The 19,619-nt window shown below is 46.7% G+C and overlaps 1 protein-coding gene across 4 annotated transcripts in view; it reads right to left on the reverse strand.

The window, feature by feature from the left end:
* Positions 1 to 219: 219 nt before the first annotated feature.
* PFKM (phosphofructokinase, muscle) overlaps positions 220 to 19,619 on the reverse strand; it is a 47,794-nt gene continuing 28,394 nt past the window's right edge. For all 4 annotated transcript variants that reach the window (XM_006163460.3, XM_014582097.2, XM_006163461.2 and 1 more), the window contains 21 exons: positions 16,024 to 16,097; positions 14,344 to 14,421; positions 13,179 to 13,368; positions 12,783 to 12,948; positions 11,737 to 11,781; positions 11,196 to 11,304; positions 10,994 to 11,089; positions 10,645 to 10,737; positions 9,996 to 10,121; positions 8,122 to 8,186; positions 7,425 to 7,488; positions 6,518 to 6,667; positions 5,997 to 6,067; positions 5,547 to 5,634; positions 5,308 to 5,460; positions 4,623 to 4,787; positions 3,150 to 3,211; positions 2,791 to 2,902; positions 1,124 to 1,223; positions 937 to 1,042; positions 220 to 769 (listed from right to left, as the gene is read on the reverse strand). In XM_006163460.3, coding sequence (XP_006163522.1) covers positions 625 to 769; positions 937 to 1,042; positions 1,124 to 1,223; positions 2,791 to 2,902; positions 3,150 to 3,211; positions 4,623 to 4,787; positions 5,308 to 5,460; positions 5,547 to 5,634; positions 5,997 to 6,067; positions 6,518 to 6,667; positions 7,425 to 7,488; positions 8,122 to 8,186; positions 9,996 to 10,121; positions 10,645 to 10,737; positions 10,994 to 11,089; positions 11,196 to 11,304; positions 11,737 to 11,781; positions 12,783 to 12,948; positions 13,179 to 13,368; positions 14,344 to 14,421; positions 16,024 to 16,097 — 2,258 coding nt within the window. In that variant the 3' untranslated portion in view covers positions 220 to 624. The remainder of the gene's footprint in view (positions 770 to 936; positions 1,043 to 1,123; positions 1,224 to 2,790; positions 2,903 to 3,149; positions 3,212 to 4,622; positions 4,788 to 5,307; positions 5,461 to 5,546; positions 5,635 to 5,996; positions 6,068 to 6,517; positions 6,668 to 7,424; positions 7,489 to 8,121; positions 8,187 to 9,995; positions 10,122 to 10,644; positions 10,738 to 10,993; positions 11,090 to 11,195; positions 11,305 to 11,736; positions 11,782 to 12,782; positions 12,949 to 13,178; positions 13,369 to 14,343; positions 14,422 to 16,023; positions 16,098 to 19,619) is intronic.

Consider the following 19,619-nt stretch of genomic DNA (forward strand, 5'->3'; position numbering starts at 1 on the left):
AGATGCAAGAGGAACTGGTGCAGAATGAGGATGAAGGTCAGTGTACCATGTCCTGGGACCAGAACCCAGAGGTGCTACAGACAAATCGTCTAAGAGGCAGAAGTGCCCAGAAGGTCCCATGGGGTGTGTTTTTCCAGGTGTTCTGTCTGGGCAGGTCTGGTGCCGGGGGCTGATGGTATTGCACTCCACTTGTGAAGATGATAACCGGAGAACCAAAAGCACAGTGACCAGTTGGCATTTATTAGTGTAGTTATAGTTTGTCACTGCATAAAAGTAGTAGAGGAACCAAGACTCCTTGTTATCACAAAAAAATAAATAAAGCTTATTTTTAGGAAAACTCTGAGTAACTGAAATCTAGCAGTAGCACTAGAGGAGCCCAGCCTTGTGTGACAGGTGAAGCTGGGACAGAAGATAGACGTCTTGATAAACTCTACCTAAAAGGAGCTTCTGACACTGCCCCCTCCCTCAGCTCCTGGCCAGAGCTGGCCGTGGCACAGATACAGAATAAAGGAAACCTAATGAAGAAAGAGCTAAAACACTGAGAAAACATGGACCAGAGCTATCGGGGTAAGGTGACTGTGACCAGATCTTCTGTCCCCCTCACTCCAAACACTCCAATGAGGTTTAGACAGCCGCTTCCCCAGACCGCTTCCGAGTGATGTGTTCCAGGTGAGCATGGTCAGAGGTGTCCAGGTCGATCTCGTACTTGGCTAGGATTTTGAGAATGGGCCTCAGCTTCAGCCACCACTGTTCCTTGGGGATTCGGTGCCTACAGAAGAATGAAGTAAGATACAGTCTTTAGCAAGAAGCTGGGCAGAAGATGCTGGATTTAGGGCACAGGTATCAGATGTGAAGACTACAGGTGTTACTCCTAAAATACAGTACTGAAGAGCAGTGACAAGAATATCGAAACTACCAGAGAGGAGATGTACTCACTCAAAATCCGTCTGGTCCTTCAGCTCAGTCACCGGTTGAAAGACCAGGGCCCTCTTACGCATTCCCAAAACACAGCCTGAGTCTGGTGTGTTGGCAAAGATCCGCCCTGTAATAAGGGGTAGGCAATCAGCTTCTACAGTGGGGAACCAGCCTCTGGAGAGGGGGTTTACCCTCACACCCCACTTACCATTACGGTAACTCTCTTTGATTTTCCCTGACATCCAGTTCATAGCCTTGGCGCCCATCTTAGTGGCAAAATTCCTGTCAAATGGAGTTGGGCTTCCACCCTGGAAAAAGAATAATAAAAATTATAGAGGGAAGAACTCTATAAAGAACTGGCAGTGATAAAACACAGAGAAAAATGGAAGACTGAACCTTGGGGTCACAGCCAGAAACAGGATCCAGAGGCCTAGCTATGAAAGGATACATCAAGACAGTGCCAGGATCCAAGGTGAGCTGGCCCCACATTTTTGGCTATCACCAGGTGTAAAAGTGACTAGTTGGTTAAGGGAGATGACTGGTCCCCCAAGTCCCTCTTTTAGCTCTATTATAGCCAGATTTTGTTTCAGTCTTACTGACCACCAGATTAACTCCCCACCCCACTTCAGCCTAGCAGCTTTTCTCAGTCACCATCATCGATGACATGGGAGGGTTCCTTGTGGCCTAACTTGGCTGTCCTTGGTAGCACCATGGAATAATATAAAATACTACATAGATTTCCTATGAACTAAGAGTAGATAATAAAGAAGGGAAAGCAAGGAAAAGGTCTTAATACTTTAGCTAATAACACCCCATTCCTGCAGGGACTAAGCCTATTCAAAATAACACAATGGGAATTCATTTGTAGGTAGAGGAAGGTCAGTGCTTAGGGGACATCAGCTGTGGACATTTGGGATGGGGATGGGCTCCAGCCACTAGTACCATCTGTGAATGAGATCTGCCCTGGAATGGACTGAACGTCAGTAGCAGAAAGGAATTTCCTTCCCTGCAAACCCCAGTTAGTGCAGGTGGAGCCCAACACCAGCCTATACTCATTCTACCGGTTCCTCATGAAAGGCAGCAGTGTGATGGGAAGATCACTGTGCTAAGTTCATTCTGGCTTGACCCAAGCTGGATGAGTGGCCCTGAAAAAATCATTTCTCTTCGCTGGACCTCCTTTTCTTCAAGTGAATCAGTGGTTCTCAACTGGACACAATTCTGCCCTTCAGGGGACATTTGTAATGTTTAGAAACATTTTTGTTGCCATTGGAGATGAGGGGAGGTACTGTTAGTATCTAGTGGAAAGAGTCCGGGGATGCTGCTAAACCATTCTACATGCATTAAGACAGCCACCCATCACAAAGAATCCTCCAATCCAAATGGTGATGGTGCCAAGGCTGAGAAACCCTGCCCTAAATGAAGAGGGTGGACTTTGTAATCTTTAAGATCATTTCCAAGATCAAAACATTTTGATCGTATCACTGTATGAAATTCCAGGCTTGGGGCCAGCCAGTGCTGTGGTGGTTAAAGTGGCTGGATCCCACAGTTCAAATCCCAGATCCACAGACGTGAAAAGCACACCAGGCATATGTGCATCTGTGTGCACCAAAAATCCTAAGAGGAGAATGGAGTAGAGGGGATTGTGGCATGTCCATCCCCCGAGAGGGTGGGTGTGTTCTCACTTTCCCTCTCTTCCTCTCTGTCTCTTTCTGGTAAGCACACATTCCCTATCACAAAAACTGAAAAAGAAAAGGAAAAAAATTGCAAGCCCATATTTTAAGGTGGTACTGCGAGGCTCCGACAGAATGGGAGCGGGGGAAGCCGCGAAGGTTGGGGCTAGGGCTGCCTGGGGAAGGCATGACTGAGTGTCCTCACCTGCTGCATGTGGCCAAGCACATTCTTCCTGCTGTCAAAGATGCCCTTCCCCTCCTCGGAGTACAGGTTGAAGATGAAGTCAGTGGTATAGTTCTCATTGCATTTCTCGTTTCTGCCAAGTAGAGACCAAAAAGCCTGTGACTCTGACCCCAGAATCTGCCTTTAGACTGTGTTCGTCCATTTTCTCTCTCCTCCCAGGGGACAAGGGATAGGACCCCCTCCCCTTTGTATCTACAGATTCCTCAGGGTGCCCTAATCAGGGTGCCCCAATCATGGACTGGCTCTGCGGGTTAGGGCCAATGCTTGACTATTTGTTATGTTTTCTTTTTTTACTTAGGAACAAACCATAGATGAGGTACCTTAACACCAAGCCCCTTTTCACAGTTGTTTTCATCTTTTGTACCAGATGCTCGACATTTGCCTGAAAATGAAAGAGTGAATCCTAAGCCTTGCTGGGAGTGGAAAAGGTTGGGCAAGTGCACAATCTCTCTTCTACACCAGACTACGCCCAGAGGGAGGGAGACATGGAAGGGAGTTTCCCACAACCCTAGGCCTACTCTGGGCCTAGTCCCTTTAAGAAGTTCAGCGTGGACTGAAACTGAAACAGACTCCGGATGAAGCAAGCAGAATTGGAAAGGGAGTTTTAGAGATAGCCGTGAGAACCATCAGTTTTCAGTCCCTCACCCTCAATAACCCTTTCCAGGGGTTTCTGATTGCCTTTCCCTCGGAGGGCTGACTGCTCAGAGTCGGTTTTTAAACTGGCTGCTGGTATGTATAGCAGTGACTCAGCCAGAAGGAACATGTTGCTGCATTTGAGCTTCGAGTTGGGCGTGGAGAAGGCAGACACCCCTGTCTACTCCTGCCAGGACTGGCTGGATCTTGGATTGGCCAGTTCCTTCAGCCTGCTCCTAAACCTCCACTTGGTATCTTTTTTCTTCTCCATGAACTAGAGTCTGAGAAAAACAAGGCTCATACGGCCCTCCGTGAAACAGGAGTTACTCACACCGGGCATGTGTACATGGGTGCCCAAAATCCCGAGAAGAGAATGGAGAAGGGATTGAACCAGTGTGGCCATCCCCCCCTAGGAAGGTGATCTCTCACTTTCTGTCTCTCTGTCTCTTTGCTTGTCTCTGGCAAGCACATGCACCCTACAGCAAAAATCTCCCTTAAAAATAAGAAAGAAATAGGAATTAGAATCATAGCCAGGAGGCAAAAGAGTGTCTCCCTCAAAAATACAATGATAGCACAGAAATCGGGAGGGAAGCAGGATGTAGGAGAAAGATCACTGACTTTCTCAATCAGTTAAACCACCTGCTCACTTAGGACTTAAGATGCCCCTCATCTGTGACATGGAGAAGATAATCTTCCTTGCCTGCCTGTCGTGAAGACAAATGCAAAGTTGCTCGTAAAGGCCTTAGCAGCATCCTGCCTGACTCGGAGCAAGTGGCCCAGCAACAGTTGCTATGGTCACACGTGTGGTTACACAGAGAATGCCTGCACAGTCACATGCGTGTATACACAGAGAATGCCTGCACAATCACGTGTGCAGTCACACGGAGAATGCCTGCACAGTCACATGTGTGGTTACACGGAGAATGCCTGCACAGTCACGTGTGTAGTCACACGGAGAATGCCTGCAGTCACATGTGCGGTTACACAGGGAATGCCTGCACAGTCACGTGTGCGGTTACATGGACAATGACTGCATGGTGTACTGTCTAGTTCTCCCAATCAACTCTGTTCTCTTCCTATAGTGTCAGAGCTCGGGTCATGGTGGGGAGGCTCGGGGTGGACTGAGGCAGGGAGAGCTACCTAGCAGGCTGTGGGTATACCTGAAGGTCTCGAATGGTGAAGGGTTCCTCAAAAATGTAGGCAGCATCAGCCCCAGCGGCCAGTCCCGCCATGGTGGCCAGGTAGCCACAGTAGCCACCCATAGTCTCAATGATAAACACCCGACGCTTGGTGCCTGCTGCCGACTGCTTGATGCGGTCACAGGTCTGCAAAGACAAGGGGTGATAATCAGAAAGACATGACAACAGGAAGTCTGTTTCTTGTCACCTCCTTGGTTCTTGCCATTAGCTCAACTCTGGAACTATTGGGATGTTGGAAAAGTCACAATGTATTTTCTATGCAAAAATGCATCATGACTTTTCTGACAAGCTAATATATCTTCCCCAGGTCACAGAGCCCCTGGACCTCAGCAGGTTCTTGCATTCAGGGACACATAAGACACAGGCACTAGTCACACTGTAGAGCCTCTCTTCTGGGAAGGAAGCTGTTGCTGACAGTAGGGGAAGCAGGTTCTATGGCCTCAGAAAGGAGAAAGCATCTGGTAGTAGGATAGAGATGCATTTCTAGGTGAGAAGGATGAACATTAAAGTCTGCCTAAATGCCTGGCCTTGACTGAGGAAGCATTTTTCAAACAGGCCACTTGTTTGGGAGCTCACCCTCCAGGGCCATGCTCAATCCCGGGAGTACAGTACTGGTCTGAAGGGATGGGGAGAGGCAGGCTCTCACCGTGCAGATGGTGTTGAGGGCTGTGTCAGCCCCAATGCTGAAGTCTGAGCCTGGGACATTGTTGGAGACTGTAGCAGGGATGACCACAAACGGGATGCAGAGCTCGTCATACTGCTTCCTGCCCTCCATCAATTCCAGGCCCCCTGTGTACGCCTGAGGAGAGAGAACAGAGGCAGGAACGGGGATAGGGAAGAAGAGACACAGGGGGTAGGAAACCAGGAGAATGGGAGGGAACTCACCTCAAAGCCCCCAATGATGACGAGGCCCTGAATGTTAAACTTAGTTATGTTGGCACTGATCTGCTCGAAGCTCTTCTTGGGAAGAGTTCTAGTTCGACAGGTGGGGAGAAGGGGAGGAGTTGGAATTTGGGGAAGAGACAGCAGATCGAGGGAGAGAAAAGCTAGAATCAGAAAGCGTTTTATTTATCATTTCTTGACTTGTGCCCCTCCCCTAGCCCACCTTATCACCCTATCCAAGGATACATTCTGGAGCCCTAAACTGCCAGAGCTGCTGAAAGTTGTCTGGGTGGGTGTGTCTACCTTCACTGAAGCAACTGGGGCCTTGGGGTAGAGAACTCAGAAGGGGCGGGAGCAGACCCTAACCTAATGAACTGATGCCTACATTCAAGGACACCTTTACATGATGACTAGAGGAAGATTGGAAGGAGGTGCTCCTGTAATGCCACTTACCTTTTCGTCCCAAGTTTAGAACCACCTTGGCCAGTCCAACCCCCAACATAGCTCCAGCCGGCTTCTTCAATCTGAAGAAAGAGGGCCGCACAGTTCCATATTGTGGCTAAAGCTACAGGAGGCCTGTGTGCAACTGACACTACTTCTTGAGTTCTAACCCCACCCTTGACTCCCCCTTGGTTGGGAAAGGAACACCAGGTATTGGCTTTTCCTCCCGCATGGAACTCCATCTGCTCGTACTGCTCATCTATACACATTAAGCACCTACTGAGGCCGTACTGCGCTAAGCTGTGCAATGGAGAATTCAGTAAGACATGATGTTTGCAAGGGTTCATGCCAGTGGCTCCTGCCTGCTCCCCTTGTCCCCAAATTAAATATCTACATCTGCTGCGACCCTGAAAGAGGAGAAGCTAGAGGGGGACAGGGAGGCAAAGAGAAGACAGTCACCCTGCCTCACTTATCTTTCCCATGACTTCTCAGCAGGCCCAGGATATGTGCCCTCCTCCTCCTAGTTCCCATACCTGCCCCTTGGCCAGGCCCTCGAAGCCGTCATGGACCACCAGCACTCGGTTGCCCTGGATGAGGCCAATCCTCACAGTGGAGCGAACGGCAGCATTCATGCCTGCAGCCGGGGCCCCCACATTCATCACAGCTATCGTGTGTGCACCACTCTGCGGAGGAGGAAGCAGAGCCGAGGTCAGAAAGCCCAGCGAGGTGGGGGTAGGTCAGTAAGGGAGGTAGAACTCTGTCCTAGGATCGGGACATCTGCCCGTGACAGTACATATCCCTCTCCCAGGGAATGCCAGACAGCTTCCCACCTTGTACTAAGAAAGCAAGACTCTACCACAAATCAATAAAAGAAGCTGTTGTCCTGGATCCCAGAATCATGACAATGAGTAAGAGACCTTTCAGGGCACCATTTCCCAGAGTGGATCCCTGGATCACCTGCATCAGAACCCCCCTGGGGAGCTTGTTAAACCTGCATATCCTGGCTTCTAACCCAGATTGGAATCCCCCCTGAACGAAGGGCCCAGAAATCTGCATTTTTAATCAGGAACCCAAATAACCCTGATATATATGCTAAGCAGTGAGAGCCACTGCTCCAGTGGAAGAGGTGGCCTAGGTGCAGTACAGTGTGATTATTCCCAGAGGAAAATACCTTGACCCCCTTTCCCGTTCTTTGGCTACGATCCTGCCAGCCCTAATGTAGGCACAAGTCTTGTGTTAGAAGAATGAAGGCCACACTAAGACCATGGGACTGGTATCTGGGGTAGCAAGGAGCAAGCCATCACAGCAGTGAGGGACTCCACACTGAGAGTATGAGGCAAAGAGGTTGACATGGCCTAGGCTGTACAGACCAGGGGTGCAGGGGTCACACTGTATATACCAAGGGAGAGACAGGTCAAGAGGAGAGGAGAGTTACATTACCTTAGATACTGGGGGTCTGACGTGTGCTAGAAGCTTGTATACCTCCCAGTTGTTCATGAAGCTCCTATACAAAGCACAAAGAGACAAAGATATCTTCAGCCCATCTCCCATGGCCAGCAGCCACGGCAATCGTGGTCTGAAGGAGTGAAACATCATAGGGCAGCCTCTAAGGATGTAACTTGGGCAGAGAAGGGATTGACTGGGCAGGGGCCGCTAATTAATTCATCAAACAGCACTCTCCGACAACACTCTCTTCCCAGGCACTATGCGTGGCACCCTAACAGACTGTCCTCTGCCTAGGGAAACTCGTAATCTAGGTGGCGTCCAAGTACAGAGAGAACAGATTCTAAAAAGTTGCTCCCAGGGAGAGCATTCCTGGGAGAAGTGAGCCTCCTGACCACCTCACAACTGATTTTCTTAGGAAAGAAACTGTTTTTAGGGGCAGCAGGTGGCATGGTGGTTAAGGCTCAAGTCCTGGGCCTGGCAGCTTGCGTTCTCTCTAGCTCTGTCTTTCACTGTTCATATTTAAAGTAAATAAGTAAATAAATGAAACAATTCTTTTTTTAAAAAAAAGAAAGAAACTGTTATAAGAGATAATAAAGAGGCAGAAGCTCCTATTTTGGGTCCAGAGCTATGAAGACTATTGGCTTCATTCTGGTATTTGATTTCTGTTAGTGAGTTCCTGGACATTCCTCACCGGCCTCTCAGCTTCATGGCTTCATCAAATTTCTTCTCATCCATGGCCTTGGTCACGTCTTTGGTCTGAGGAAGGAACACAGCAACAGTTACGACTCTAAGGCAGGGTTCTGCACAGCTAGATTTCCATCCCACAGACAGACTGTCCACCTGAGCTTATGTCTGGATCCTGCCCACCCTGCACCCCACTTTATTTGTTTTTCTTTAGTATTCTGAGTAATGAGCAGTAAAAGAAAAGCATCATTTGTTAGAAGGATGGGCAGAGGCCTAGCCATGGGGGCAAAGCAGCAACACACTGCTCTGCAATGCTGGAAGCCCATGCTGGGAGGTCAGAGTTTGGTTCCTGAGGTGGCCTGTATATACCTGCAATGTATGCACATGCCTGTAATCCTGGCTGGCTGGGAAGAAGGGCTGGTGGGGAGATCATGGCATGGGCCTCTATAGATTTTCTTGAGGGTGTGCTTGTCTTTCCCCAATCTTTCACTCATAGAAGGAAGAACTTACTAAGAAAAAAAATGGTGGGCCAGTAGTTGGCATACTACTTAAGGCAATAGATTCTCACATGACTGGCTGCAATTCACATCCTAGACCTAGCAGCTTAAAAATTATACTAGGTGTCTGTGTGTACATGCCCAAAATCCTAGGAGGAAAATGGAGGAGAAAGGATTGTGGCACGGTCATCTCCCAGGGGGAGGGGGGGATTTCTCACTTTCCCTCTCACTGTTTCTCTCTCTCTCTCTCTCTCTCTCTTACTTAAGGCAATAGATTCTCACATGACTGGCTGCAATTCACATCCTAGACCTAGCAGCTTAAAAATTATACTAGGTGTCTGTGTGTACATGCCCAAAATCCTAGGAGGAAAATGGAGGAGAAAGGATTGTGGCACGGTCATCTCCCAGGGGGAGGGGGGGATTTCTCACTTTCCCTCTCACTGTTTCTCTCTCTCTCTCTCTCTCTCTCTCTCTCTCTGAGCACATGTGCCATATGACCAAAAAAAGAAAGAGAGAGAAAAAAAACACTTAGAAAAGAAAAAAGTACGGTCAGAGTAGAGGAGGGCTCACAGATATCTTTCTCCATTTCACCTCCAGGTCCCCAGCCTCAAAGTAGCCTCTAAGCTAATGAGTAAGGGAAGAAAATCCTGCAGGTAACCAAGTTAGGAAGAAAGACTAATCCCTTCACTGCTTCTCAATCGCTGATTTCTGTTCTGAGTTAGTACTTTAGCTTTTAGGGATACAATTCTGAGCAAGGCTGCAGGTTGTCAGGACTCCTGAGCCTCAGACAGAAGCAGACCAGGAGATGGGGAGCATTCAGACCAGCCCTAAGAATCAGGCCGACACCCTAGTTCTCAGCCAGTGTTCACTCTGCCGTATCAGAGTATCTATAATAAAGTCAGCATTTCCTGAGCGCTCAACATTTTCCATGTGCTGCACCCCATTCATATCTTCTCTCCAGTAATCCTTAGCGTAACCCTTACATGTAACTTCATGTGGGTTCAGAGAAACATGTTCAAGGTAGAAATCAGAGACAAAAGCTACCCAGCCAGACTGCTAATGAAGTTGGGGGAATGTTACATTTCTCTCCCAATAAAGATAAAATAAGAGGGTTTGAGGTTAGATATTATGAGATGTTATATCTCATTACTAGGAAGGATGAAGAATCTCCCATATTCCTAGGAACGTTTTTGCGGAAGCTTAGTTAAGAAGTTACAGCTCCCATGCAAAGCCCCGTGTCTCTCACTAGACCATGCTGCCTGTCTACCTGCTCCCATAGAAGCAGGTAGACAGGCTTAATGGCCTTAGAAGCTGATCTCATACCCCAAGAGCTCCAAGGTAGGGGGTTGGGACTATTAATAAAGGGACTGGGATCAGGACTTACCACCTGGACACACTCCATGAGGGGCAGGCGCACAGCCTGGTTACCAGAGAGGCTCACCACACAGGCCGGGGTGTCGGGGGTCCCCTCCAAAAGTGCCATCACTGCTTCCACACCCATCCTGCTGCCCTGCAGGAGCCCCGGAACAAAGAGTCTGGCTCAGGCCTCCTCATCTGGGCTGAAGCTAGGACACTCACCACCCTTTCTAAATCTCAGGGTTGGGCTCTGTTGAGGACTGCAACCAAGAACTTTACCTCCCCACCCAGATTTCATCTAAACTGGACAGCTCTTTGCTCTCTTGCCAAAGATGTCCACTATAGTAATCAATAGGATTACTGGGACTTTAATAATATTCTCTTGTTATTGATAAAACAAGAAGACTGCCTCTTTCTTCCAGTGAAATTAGGATAAGAAATTTCCATCTGAATGTCTAACGTTAGATCTCAGTAATTTTACTGAGCTCTAAGATATTAGATTTCATTATTATAAGTTCAGTATATAGCGTCCCATAATTTTTGTAACAGCTCTTGGAGTGTATGGAAATGGGTCAAAGGTCATTGCGGTCCAGAAGCTGGTGGAAGCCTGGCATGACCAGTCTGGGAATCTGTTGAGGGTTCTAGGGCATGAGGGCCTACAGAGCCCCATGACTTACCAGGATCCGATCAAAGGCTGATGGTGTCCCACCCCGCTGCACATGCCCTAAGACAGTGACTCGGGTGTCATATCCCAGACGTTTTACCACCAGCTGAAGGGAATAAGAGAGGGACAGAGAGAGGGATACACAGAGTCAAGGGGAGAAAACAAATAAGGACTTAGATAAACCATACACAGCTTAGACTCTTGTCTTGTAGTGGTTCCTAGTGGCTGGAAACCAGAGGCAGGGGCCTGGCAGAGATGCGCAGAAAGATTAAGGGGAGATGCAGTCTCAGGGTCTCAGAAACCTAGTGGGATGAGCCAGATGGCTATGGTGCTAAGGCCTCTCCAGCTTCACCCATACTAACGTTCTTGATGTCTTCTGAGGTGATTGGCTTTCCATTCTTGTCGATCGCACCCTCAGCCACAATGATGATGTTGAGCCGAGAACCACGTGTCCTTGTCTATTCAAGACCAAAGGGAAGAACGGTCAGGAATGAAACCGATGGATGGGAAGTGAGTCATCAGTGGAACAGGGCAAAGGATTTTTTTAAGTACAAAATTAAGTACCTCACTGAGCCGACGACAAAGGTGTTCCTCCCAGTCATCATCTGGTGGACATTCAGGAATAAAAACCCAGTCAGCCCCACAGGAGAGAGAGGTGACAAGGGCCAGGTATCTGAGAAGAGAACCAGAAGCATCATGCTGTTGAGCTACACTCAAATAGCCTCATCTACACTCCACATGTTCTCTAGGTCCCATAGCTGGTGAAAGGTCTGGGGATACTCTATTTCCTTCTTGGGGTGAGCATGAGAGCACCAGAGCCTCTCAATGATAGACAGTCCATCCCTGAAGAGTACCTTCTATTCACAGTAGCCTGCCACAATGGCTTCTGATCTCAGAGCACGGTCCACACTTTTACACATGTATCCGAGCATGTGTGTGTGAAGGTACATAAGGGAAGTGTGGTGGAGGCAGGGAAAGGGGACCACACCACGAGGAACACATGCATCTTCAGATCTACTACTAATGAGAAGCTTCACTGGACTCTCTGCAGAAAAGGAAAGGCTATTCTGGGTCCAGGGAATAAACGGGTCAAAATGGGTCTTACCCACAGTGGCGGCCCATCACTTCTAACACAAACGTCCTCTGGTGGCTGAAAGAGACAGACATAGGACTTACACAGTCCAAGTGTTCCTATGGCCAGGATCAAGCCAATATATACACATCTAACCCAATTAGCCTCTCTGGGTGATGTGTTTACGTTGTTAAGTCTTCCAGAAATTTTCCCGACAAGGAAGAGCTAGAGGAAACACTTTAGCCACAAGGTGTCCCTTCCTAGGCCTAAGAAACATAGCAGTAAAAGGCTTCACTATGGAGACACTGTCCCAGAGAGGGATGGAGTCAAGAAAGGACTGAGACAGAGAAAAGAAGTGAAGAGAGGACTAAACTAATCCTCTTGGATTGCCTTTGGCAAACTGTTACCCTTCTATCCTCCCTTCCTTCTACATGGCCTCCCCTGAAGCATCCTTATTTTTGAACACTGGGGGTCATAGCATCTGCAATCTTTATGACTTGGATAGAAAGTAAAGCTGAGGTTTGGGCTCCCTGGATTTGTCTCAGTCTGAACACGAATTGTATAGGAAATCCCACAGATAGTATGTGTTTAAATACTGCGCTGGACAATGGCAAAAGGCAAATCTTTTCTTTTTATTATTTTTTTAATCTGCTATGGGGTACCTGTGCTCACTGAGGGGGAGGAGGGGAGAGAAAGAAAGCCCTCCCCGGGTGCATGTCCACACCACAATCCCTTCTCCTCCACTCTTCTTTCTGGATTTTGGGCCCACATGCACATGCACCTAATGTTTTTCAAGCCACTGAGTCTGGGATGTGAACTGCACAGTGGGCCATGGGCAATCCAGCCACCTTAACCACTATGCCACCTAATGGCCCTCAAAAGGCAAATCTTACAGAATTTAAAGAGCAGTGCTATTTCAGTGCTCTAGTGATCATTTTTAGTTAAAAACAACATTCTAGCCCCATAAGCTAGTCATTATAGTCACCATGGCTCACATACGTTATTCTTCACCAGCCTCTAGCCCTTAAGCTTGTCCTAGCTTCCATCTTCCTGTGCTACCACCTCCCAAGGCCCCTTACCTCTGGGCAGTGGTGGTGATGGCATCTACGATCTCTATGATTCGGTGCAGGGCAGAGTCGGTGCCAATAGTCATATCGGTGCCGCAGAAGTCATTGTCAATGGAACCAACCAGGCCCACAATGTTCAGGTAGCTGGACTTCGTAGCCTCCTCAGCTGTGATCTTACCTGACAATGGGAAGAAAGCCAAGAGTTACTGGGTGAGGTACATGGCATGCCTAAAGAAGAGATTACTAGAGAGAAGCTATAGCTAAGGGTAATTGTAAGCCATGGTAGCAAAAGGAGGGCAAAGCCTGCGTAATTTAAGTGTCTGGGTGACAATTTTCTCCAATAGAAGATGAGCATGTGTGAGTATGCACTTGCACAAACAAATGATACTGATGCGAACAATGCCTCACCTGCTTTCTGGAGGTCACTCAGCAGGTCACTCCATTCCGAACGGAAGGTGTCAGCCCCAGTAAGGCTGCCATCACCCCCAATGACACACAGATTGGTGATCCCACGCTTCACCAGGTTATGGGCAGCTCGCAGTCGTCCTTCTCGGTCCCGAAAGTCCTTGCACCGGGCACTTCCAATCACAGTGCCTCCCTTTTGGGAACAGGTAGAAGTCAGCTCCCCAGATGACACAGCCAAATCTGGGCTCAACATGCTAAGAGTGCCCCTATCCCAATACCATCAGAGGCTGACATGTTTAAATTCCCAAGAACTTACAGATACCCTGAGCAAAGTAAGTATACTTAGGGTTTTCACAGATCACATAAGCTCCAGGACCTCCATGACTTTGGGGGTTTTAGTGGAGAATTCTGGCTCATCCTCAGACCTCTTTATGGCAGGCCACTGTCTGTGCAGAGCACCAGGTACAGATCATTACATTTTTTCCCATGGATTTTTAGGGGTTCAAAGTGAAGAGGGGTGATATAAATGAGTTTGTAAATTTTTCAGAAAAAAAAAAGGCAGATGATTATATTTCTACTGAGCTAAACCACAATGGACACATACTAGAAGAGGCCTAAAATAACATGGAATTAGTAACATATAAAAGGCTGTGGACATGACCAGGACAGTCTTGAGTTGTTTTGTTTTTGTTTTTGTTTTTGTTTTTGTTTTTGTTTTTAAATAAGAGCAGCAGCTGTCTCTGTACCTTCCCCCTTAAATAGTCCGGTTTCAGGTCACTTCTTCTCTATCACATGAGGACTGGAAGATTTCAGCTCTGCCTCCGGTGCTGGCTGCAGTCCTCCGGTAAGGTTATTTTCAGGGCCAGACCTTCCCCGTGACCCCAGAGTTAAGACCTACTTACATGCCAATCCCCAAAGTCTTGCCTATGACCTTTCTATAAAGAGCAAACTGTCCTGTGATCACTCCCCGACACCCTATTCCTGCCCCAGGAAACTAGGGTGATGTTTTCAGATGCAAAGGGTAAAGGGCAAATATAGCCCTTCCCTTGTCACTGAATCCAGATACTTCAAACCACATGTCAGGGAAGTTGAGAGATAGTAAGCCCAAACCACAGTGGGATGAAACAAGGACAGGAAAAGTACAGGACAGATGTCCCCTGGAACATACCAGTTGAAGCATCATTGACACACTCTCCCAAGTGGCTTCCCTGATGTGATCGCCACCATCCACCAGGCCTTGGTACCCCTGTGGAGCACATTATACCCATTCAGAATCTGCTAGTTTCCTTCTTCTTCTTCTTCTTTTTGTTTTTGGAGAGGTTTTTGCTATAGGAAGCATGTGCTTGCCAGAAAGACAGAGAGAGACAGAAAGGGAGAAATCACCCCCCCTCAGGGGGATGACCACACCACAATCCCTTCTCCTCCATTCTCCTCTCGGGATCTTGGGCACACACATGCACCTGGCATGTGCCATCGGGTCTGGGACTCAAACCACAGTCTCTGCTAGGTTCCTTCTTAAATCCCCAGGACTAAGATAGGATCCCTGGGAAGAGGTTCTTTGAGAGTCAAGTCAGCTCCTCCCATTTGCATGTGAGGGTGAGGCTATTGTATTCAACACAGTGGAAGGAAGGAGATGTAAACTGTTTTAATACTTGTTCTAGTTTCTCCCGTTCTTGAAACTTTAGGACATCCTTCCTAATATTTCATCGTAACTCCTCTTATTTTAGCTGATTCTATTTTCTCCAATCTGCTTCCCCCATAACAAGGGAAAAGGAAAAGGGGATGGTGGAGGGAAGAAAGGAAACAAGTGTGACTTGAAAAGAGACTTTAAAATGTGAGAGAAGAAAGGCAGACTTTATGAAAGAGTGAGTGAAACACAAGAGGGCACTGAGAGAAGGGAGAGACAGAGAGAGACAGAAAGGGAGAAATCACCCCCCCTCAGGGGGATGACCACACCACAATCCCTTCTCCTCCATTCTCCTCTCGGGATCTTGGGCACACACATGCACCTGGCATGTGCCATCGGGTCTGGGACTCAAACCACAGTCTCTGCTAGGTTCCTTCTTAAATCCCCAGGACTAAGATAGGATCCCTGGGAAGAGGTTCTTTGAGAGTCAAGTCAGCTCCTCCCATTTGCATGTGAGGGTGAGGCTATTGTATTCAACACAGTGGAAGGAAGGAGATGTAAACTGTTTTAATACTTGTTCTAGTTTCTCCCGTTCTTGAAACTTTAGGACATCCTTCCTAATATTTCATCGTAACTCCTCTTATTTTAGCTGATTCTATTTTCTCCAATCTGCTTCCCCCATAACAAGGGAAAAGGAAAAGGGGATGGTGGAGGGAAGAAAGGAAACAAGTGTGACTTGAAAAGAGACTTTAAAATGTGAGAGAAGAAAGGCAGACTTTATGAAAGAGTGAGTGAAACACAAGAGGGCACTGAGAGAAGGGAGACAAAGAGGAGTCAGCCTAAGAAGATGAGGCAAAATAGAGGTATAGAGTGAGACTCTTCCTTCCTGGGGCTTTCGTTTATATATAGTATTAATAAATTTGCTATATAAATAATAACCATTTCTATTTCTCTCTCTGTTTGGGGAAAAGTGGAGGGAATACCAAGAGTTACTTCCTCCTTTAACTGAATGGACAATATGAGGACCCAGTTTGCAGGTCCCCCTGCCCCAGCATCATCATGCCCAAGAGTGGGAAGGAGTGACTCATAGAGACAGAAGCCCAGTTAGAGCCAACACAGCAATGAAACTGGGAGGTGAAGGAAGAGCGAGTGGGAAGAGGGTGGGAGGCAGATTAAGTCAAGAACAGAGACAGAATGATGGAGAACAGGAGGAGAACCAACCTCATGGACAAAGAAGACCCGGGCACCGGTAAAGATACCAACTCGAACCACAGCCCTGACAGCAGCATTCATACCTGCAAGGAAGGAAGAGAGAAGTCAGGGAGAGGCCATTCCTTAAAAAGCTACTCTGGAATCCACAAAAGTTACATCTGGCTAAAGATATGAGTCAGTCCTTTTCTTAGGCTTTTCTCTGAATCTAGAACACTCCTCTCATCTGAGTCTTATGGCTTCCCTACTCCCAAAGACTGCACTTAATGCAAATAGAGCTCTGGATCCCCCATTCATTTCTCTACCTCTTTCCCACCAAATCCTGCCTCTCCAAAACTTTCCTTTGCCAGGGCAATCTGGGGAATACTAATAATAAAGGCAATAAGCAAGTAAGCATGTTTTTGAATATGTATTTTGAGTTTGACACTGCTAAGAGCTAGTCAAACAGCATCTCATTTAATCTCATTCACACCCATGGAGTTGTGTCCATTTTACAGATTTGCAGACTAAAGCCTAAAGAAATCAAGGTCATGAGCTAGTGCTCTAGAAAGTTCAGTTTTGAATCCAAATATTAAAATGCCTAAATCAATACTATTGACCTCTCTGCCATGTCCTGCTAATCTCGATGTCTCTACTAGGTTTATCCTTGCTTCCTGCACTGAACCTAGACACCCAGCTTTGATGGACTTTCCAGGACAAAGACACGACTCTCTGGTTCAGTGATTTTATCCATCACAGCCTGTTTATGTCTTTTACTGGATGGAGGATTCACACACACACACACACACACACACACACACACACACAGCTTTTAAGTGCCATTTGAGTTGGTATATGTTTCAGTGTGTGCCACACAGTTGGGATTCTCTGGAGTTTATGACTAAGCATACAGGAAGAATTAGTGGGGACCCTATTTTCTCACTGCCTCCTTGCTGACAAACAACAAACTTGCTGATCTCCTGTGGCCCTGTAGATGAGATGAGTGTGGAGTACTTATAAAATATGCTATAGGGACCAGCAGTTGGCGTAATGGCTATGTCGCTGGACTCCCATTTAGTCGACTACGGTTCGAGTCCTGGACCCGGTGGCTTAAACTCACACTGGGCGCGTGTGCGTGCATGCCCAAGATCTCGCGCGGAGAATGGAGGAGAAGGGATGGCGGCGTGGCCATCTCCCCTGGGGGGCAATTTCTCATTTTCTGTCTCTCTGTCTCTCTCTTTCTGGCAAGTGCACACACCCTATAGCAAAAACCTCTCCAAAAAAAAGAAAGAAAGAAAAAGTATGCTGTAAATTATTGTTTCCACTGACAGAGAAAGTTAGGATTAGAAAAAAGAGCCTTTACCTTTTTTCACAGATGAGCATTATCCCTCTCCCAGCTCAATGATAAGAACTCTCTGCCAGGAGCCCTGTGAGAGAGCCAACCTGCCAGCAGGTGTCCTGTGTATGCTTCATATTAGGAACAATGCTATGGATATTGTGCTAGGTACACCTTTATTGGTGAGAGATGGGAGATATTCTTGTCCTATCATGTAATGTGAGGAGGGGCTCATGGGGATGCTCAGGGAATCTTGGAGCCACAATGAATCAACTTCTCCATTTCAGTCACCCTCTCTCAGATATGCCAGTACCTATTTCTATTTCAGTCTAAAATCTATTCACATGGTCTTTAAACCTGCCTGGAGAAATGTCACATACCACCAATCCCAAGGGAGGCCAGCAATTGGAAAAATCTCTAGCACTAGACTAAAAACTATCACAAACTATTGAATAATCCAGAACTATCTGGAATGGAATGGAATTTTTAAAAATTCTTTTTCTTTCTTGCAGGCTCACAAAGATTGGTATTATATGATTATTAGCTCCAAATAAAGTTGAGGACCATTCACTCACTGAAAAAATACTAACTGAACTTTTGTCATGTACCTGGCACAGGCGAAGCACTGGGATATGCCAAGGAACAATGCAGAGTCTGGGAATTCAAAGATAAAGGGCTTGGTGATGCTACTTGAGATGTGAAGAATTACAACACAGTGTACTGATTTCTATAAAGACATTCATACAAAGTGCAGTGGGAACAAAGCCAAAGACATCTAAGTCTACCAGGAGGAAGTCAGGGAGGGTTATACTGGACAGCATTTGTCCTGAGACCTAAATGACATTGTTAAGTCTTTTAATCTAAATCTAAATTAGGGGACCATTTTCTAGGCATGGAGAATAACACAAATAAAGGTGGGTATCACAAAATAACTTTAAGTAAGTCAGTATCATGAAGAAAAACATGTAAAAAAGGAAAAGTGAGAGAAGAAGTTACATAGAAAGGCAATTATATGTCATGTAAAGAAGTTTGGCTTTTATTCTGGAGGCCAGGTTTTATTATCATTATTGTTATTGTTGTTGTTGTTGTTGTTACTATTGTTTAATTTGACTAGACAGAACAGAGAGAGAAAGAAAGTGAGAAAGCAAGCCACCAGCTCCGGGACTCGAACCACAGTTGACCATGTGGGAGTCCAGCACCCTAGTCGCCATGCTATCTGCCAGCCCTTCAACTGGAGATCATGGAAGATGGTTTCAGGGAATCTGTGAACTTACAAAATTCTATAAAAAGTTTGGTAGGCAGGGACGTTTCTTTGGGGAGAAAGTCCACAGTTCTCATTTGATTCTTAAAGAAGTCTATAACCCCACTCCTCGAAGAAAAAGTTGCAGATTGTGAAGAATCCCTGAAGCATTTTAAGACCTGCAGGACATGATGAGATCTGCATATCAGAACAGCAACTCTGGCAGCAGCGTGGAAGACAGACTGAGAGAAGTGTTTCTAGGACTAGGAGGCTATCTGGAATTCCAGTTAAGAAATGAGAAGGGCTTGGAAAAGTGGCATTTGAGACAAAACAAAATACTTATATCAAGTCAGCAATGTGATTAGATTTCAAGGTTATGAAGAAGAAAATTCCCCCATGATCAGCTTAGGTAAAGGGTAAAACTGTGGTGCCATGAACTGAGCAGAGCAGACCAGGGTAAGGATGATACATTCATATTCTGAAAACTTGAGGTTGAAGCTCTTATGGAACATCCATATAGACTTACAAGAGATTGTCTTATGAGAAAAGAGAACTAGAAGCAGAAAGGGCAAGGAATAGAACCCTGGGGAAAATCAACCTTGAAGTAGTAGGCAGAGGCAGAGGGATCCCATGAGGGAAACCAGTGAGGAGCAGTGAAAGGCAAAAGGAGAGCCAGGCTTAGCAATATCTTGGAAGCTAAAGGTTAGTGGCTTCAAGAAGTGGGCATAAGGCCAAATGCTTCTGATATTCGATCTAAGACAAGAACTGGAAGGGTAGGCTTGTCAACAAGAGGTCATTATGAGCAGTGATGTCAGGCTTGCTTAGATGAAGTCTAGAAATCAAAGTTTACACTCTTACAATGAATGAATCAAAACCAAAAACTCTGTGAAGGAAGGGAGGGTGCTTCCCAAAGCTTTAATAAAAGCCTGTGTGTGTGAAAGGAACAAGGTCAGAGTCAACACAAAGCCATCAATGCTTTAGGAAAGAGGAATAAAGTCTGCCCAATAAGATCAGCATGGATAGGAAAGTATCATTTGTTTTTTAGCCTGTCAC

Source organism: Tupaia chinensis, unplaced genomic scaffold (assembly GCF_000334495.1).
Source record: "Tupaia chinensis unplaced genomic scaffold, TupChi_1.0 Scaffold142262_1, whole genome shotgun sequence".
NCBI classification, from domain to species: domain Eukaryota; kingdom Metazoa; phylum Chordata; class Mammalia; order Scandentia; family Tupaiidae; genus Tupaia; species Tupaia belangeri.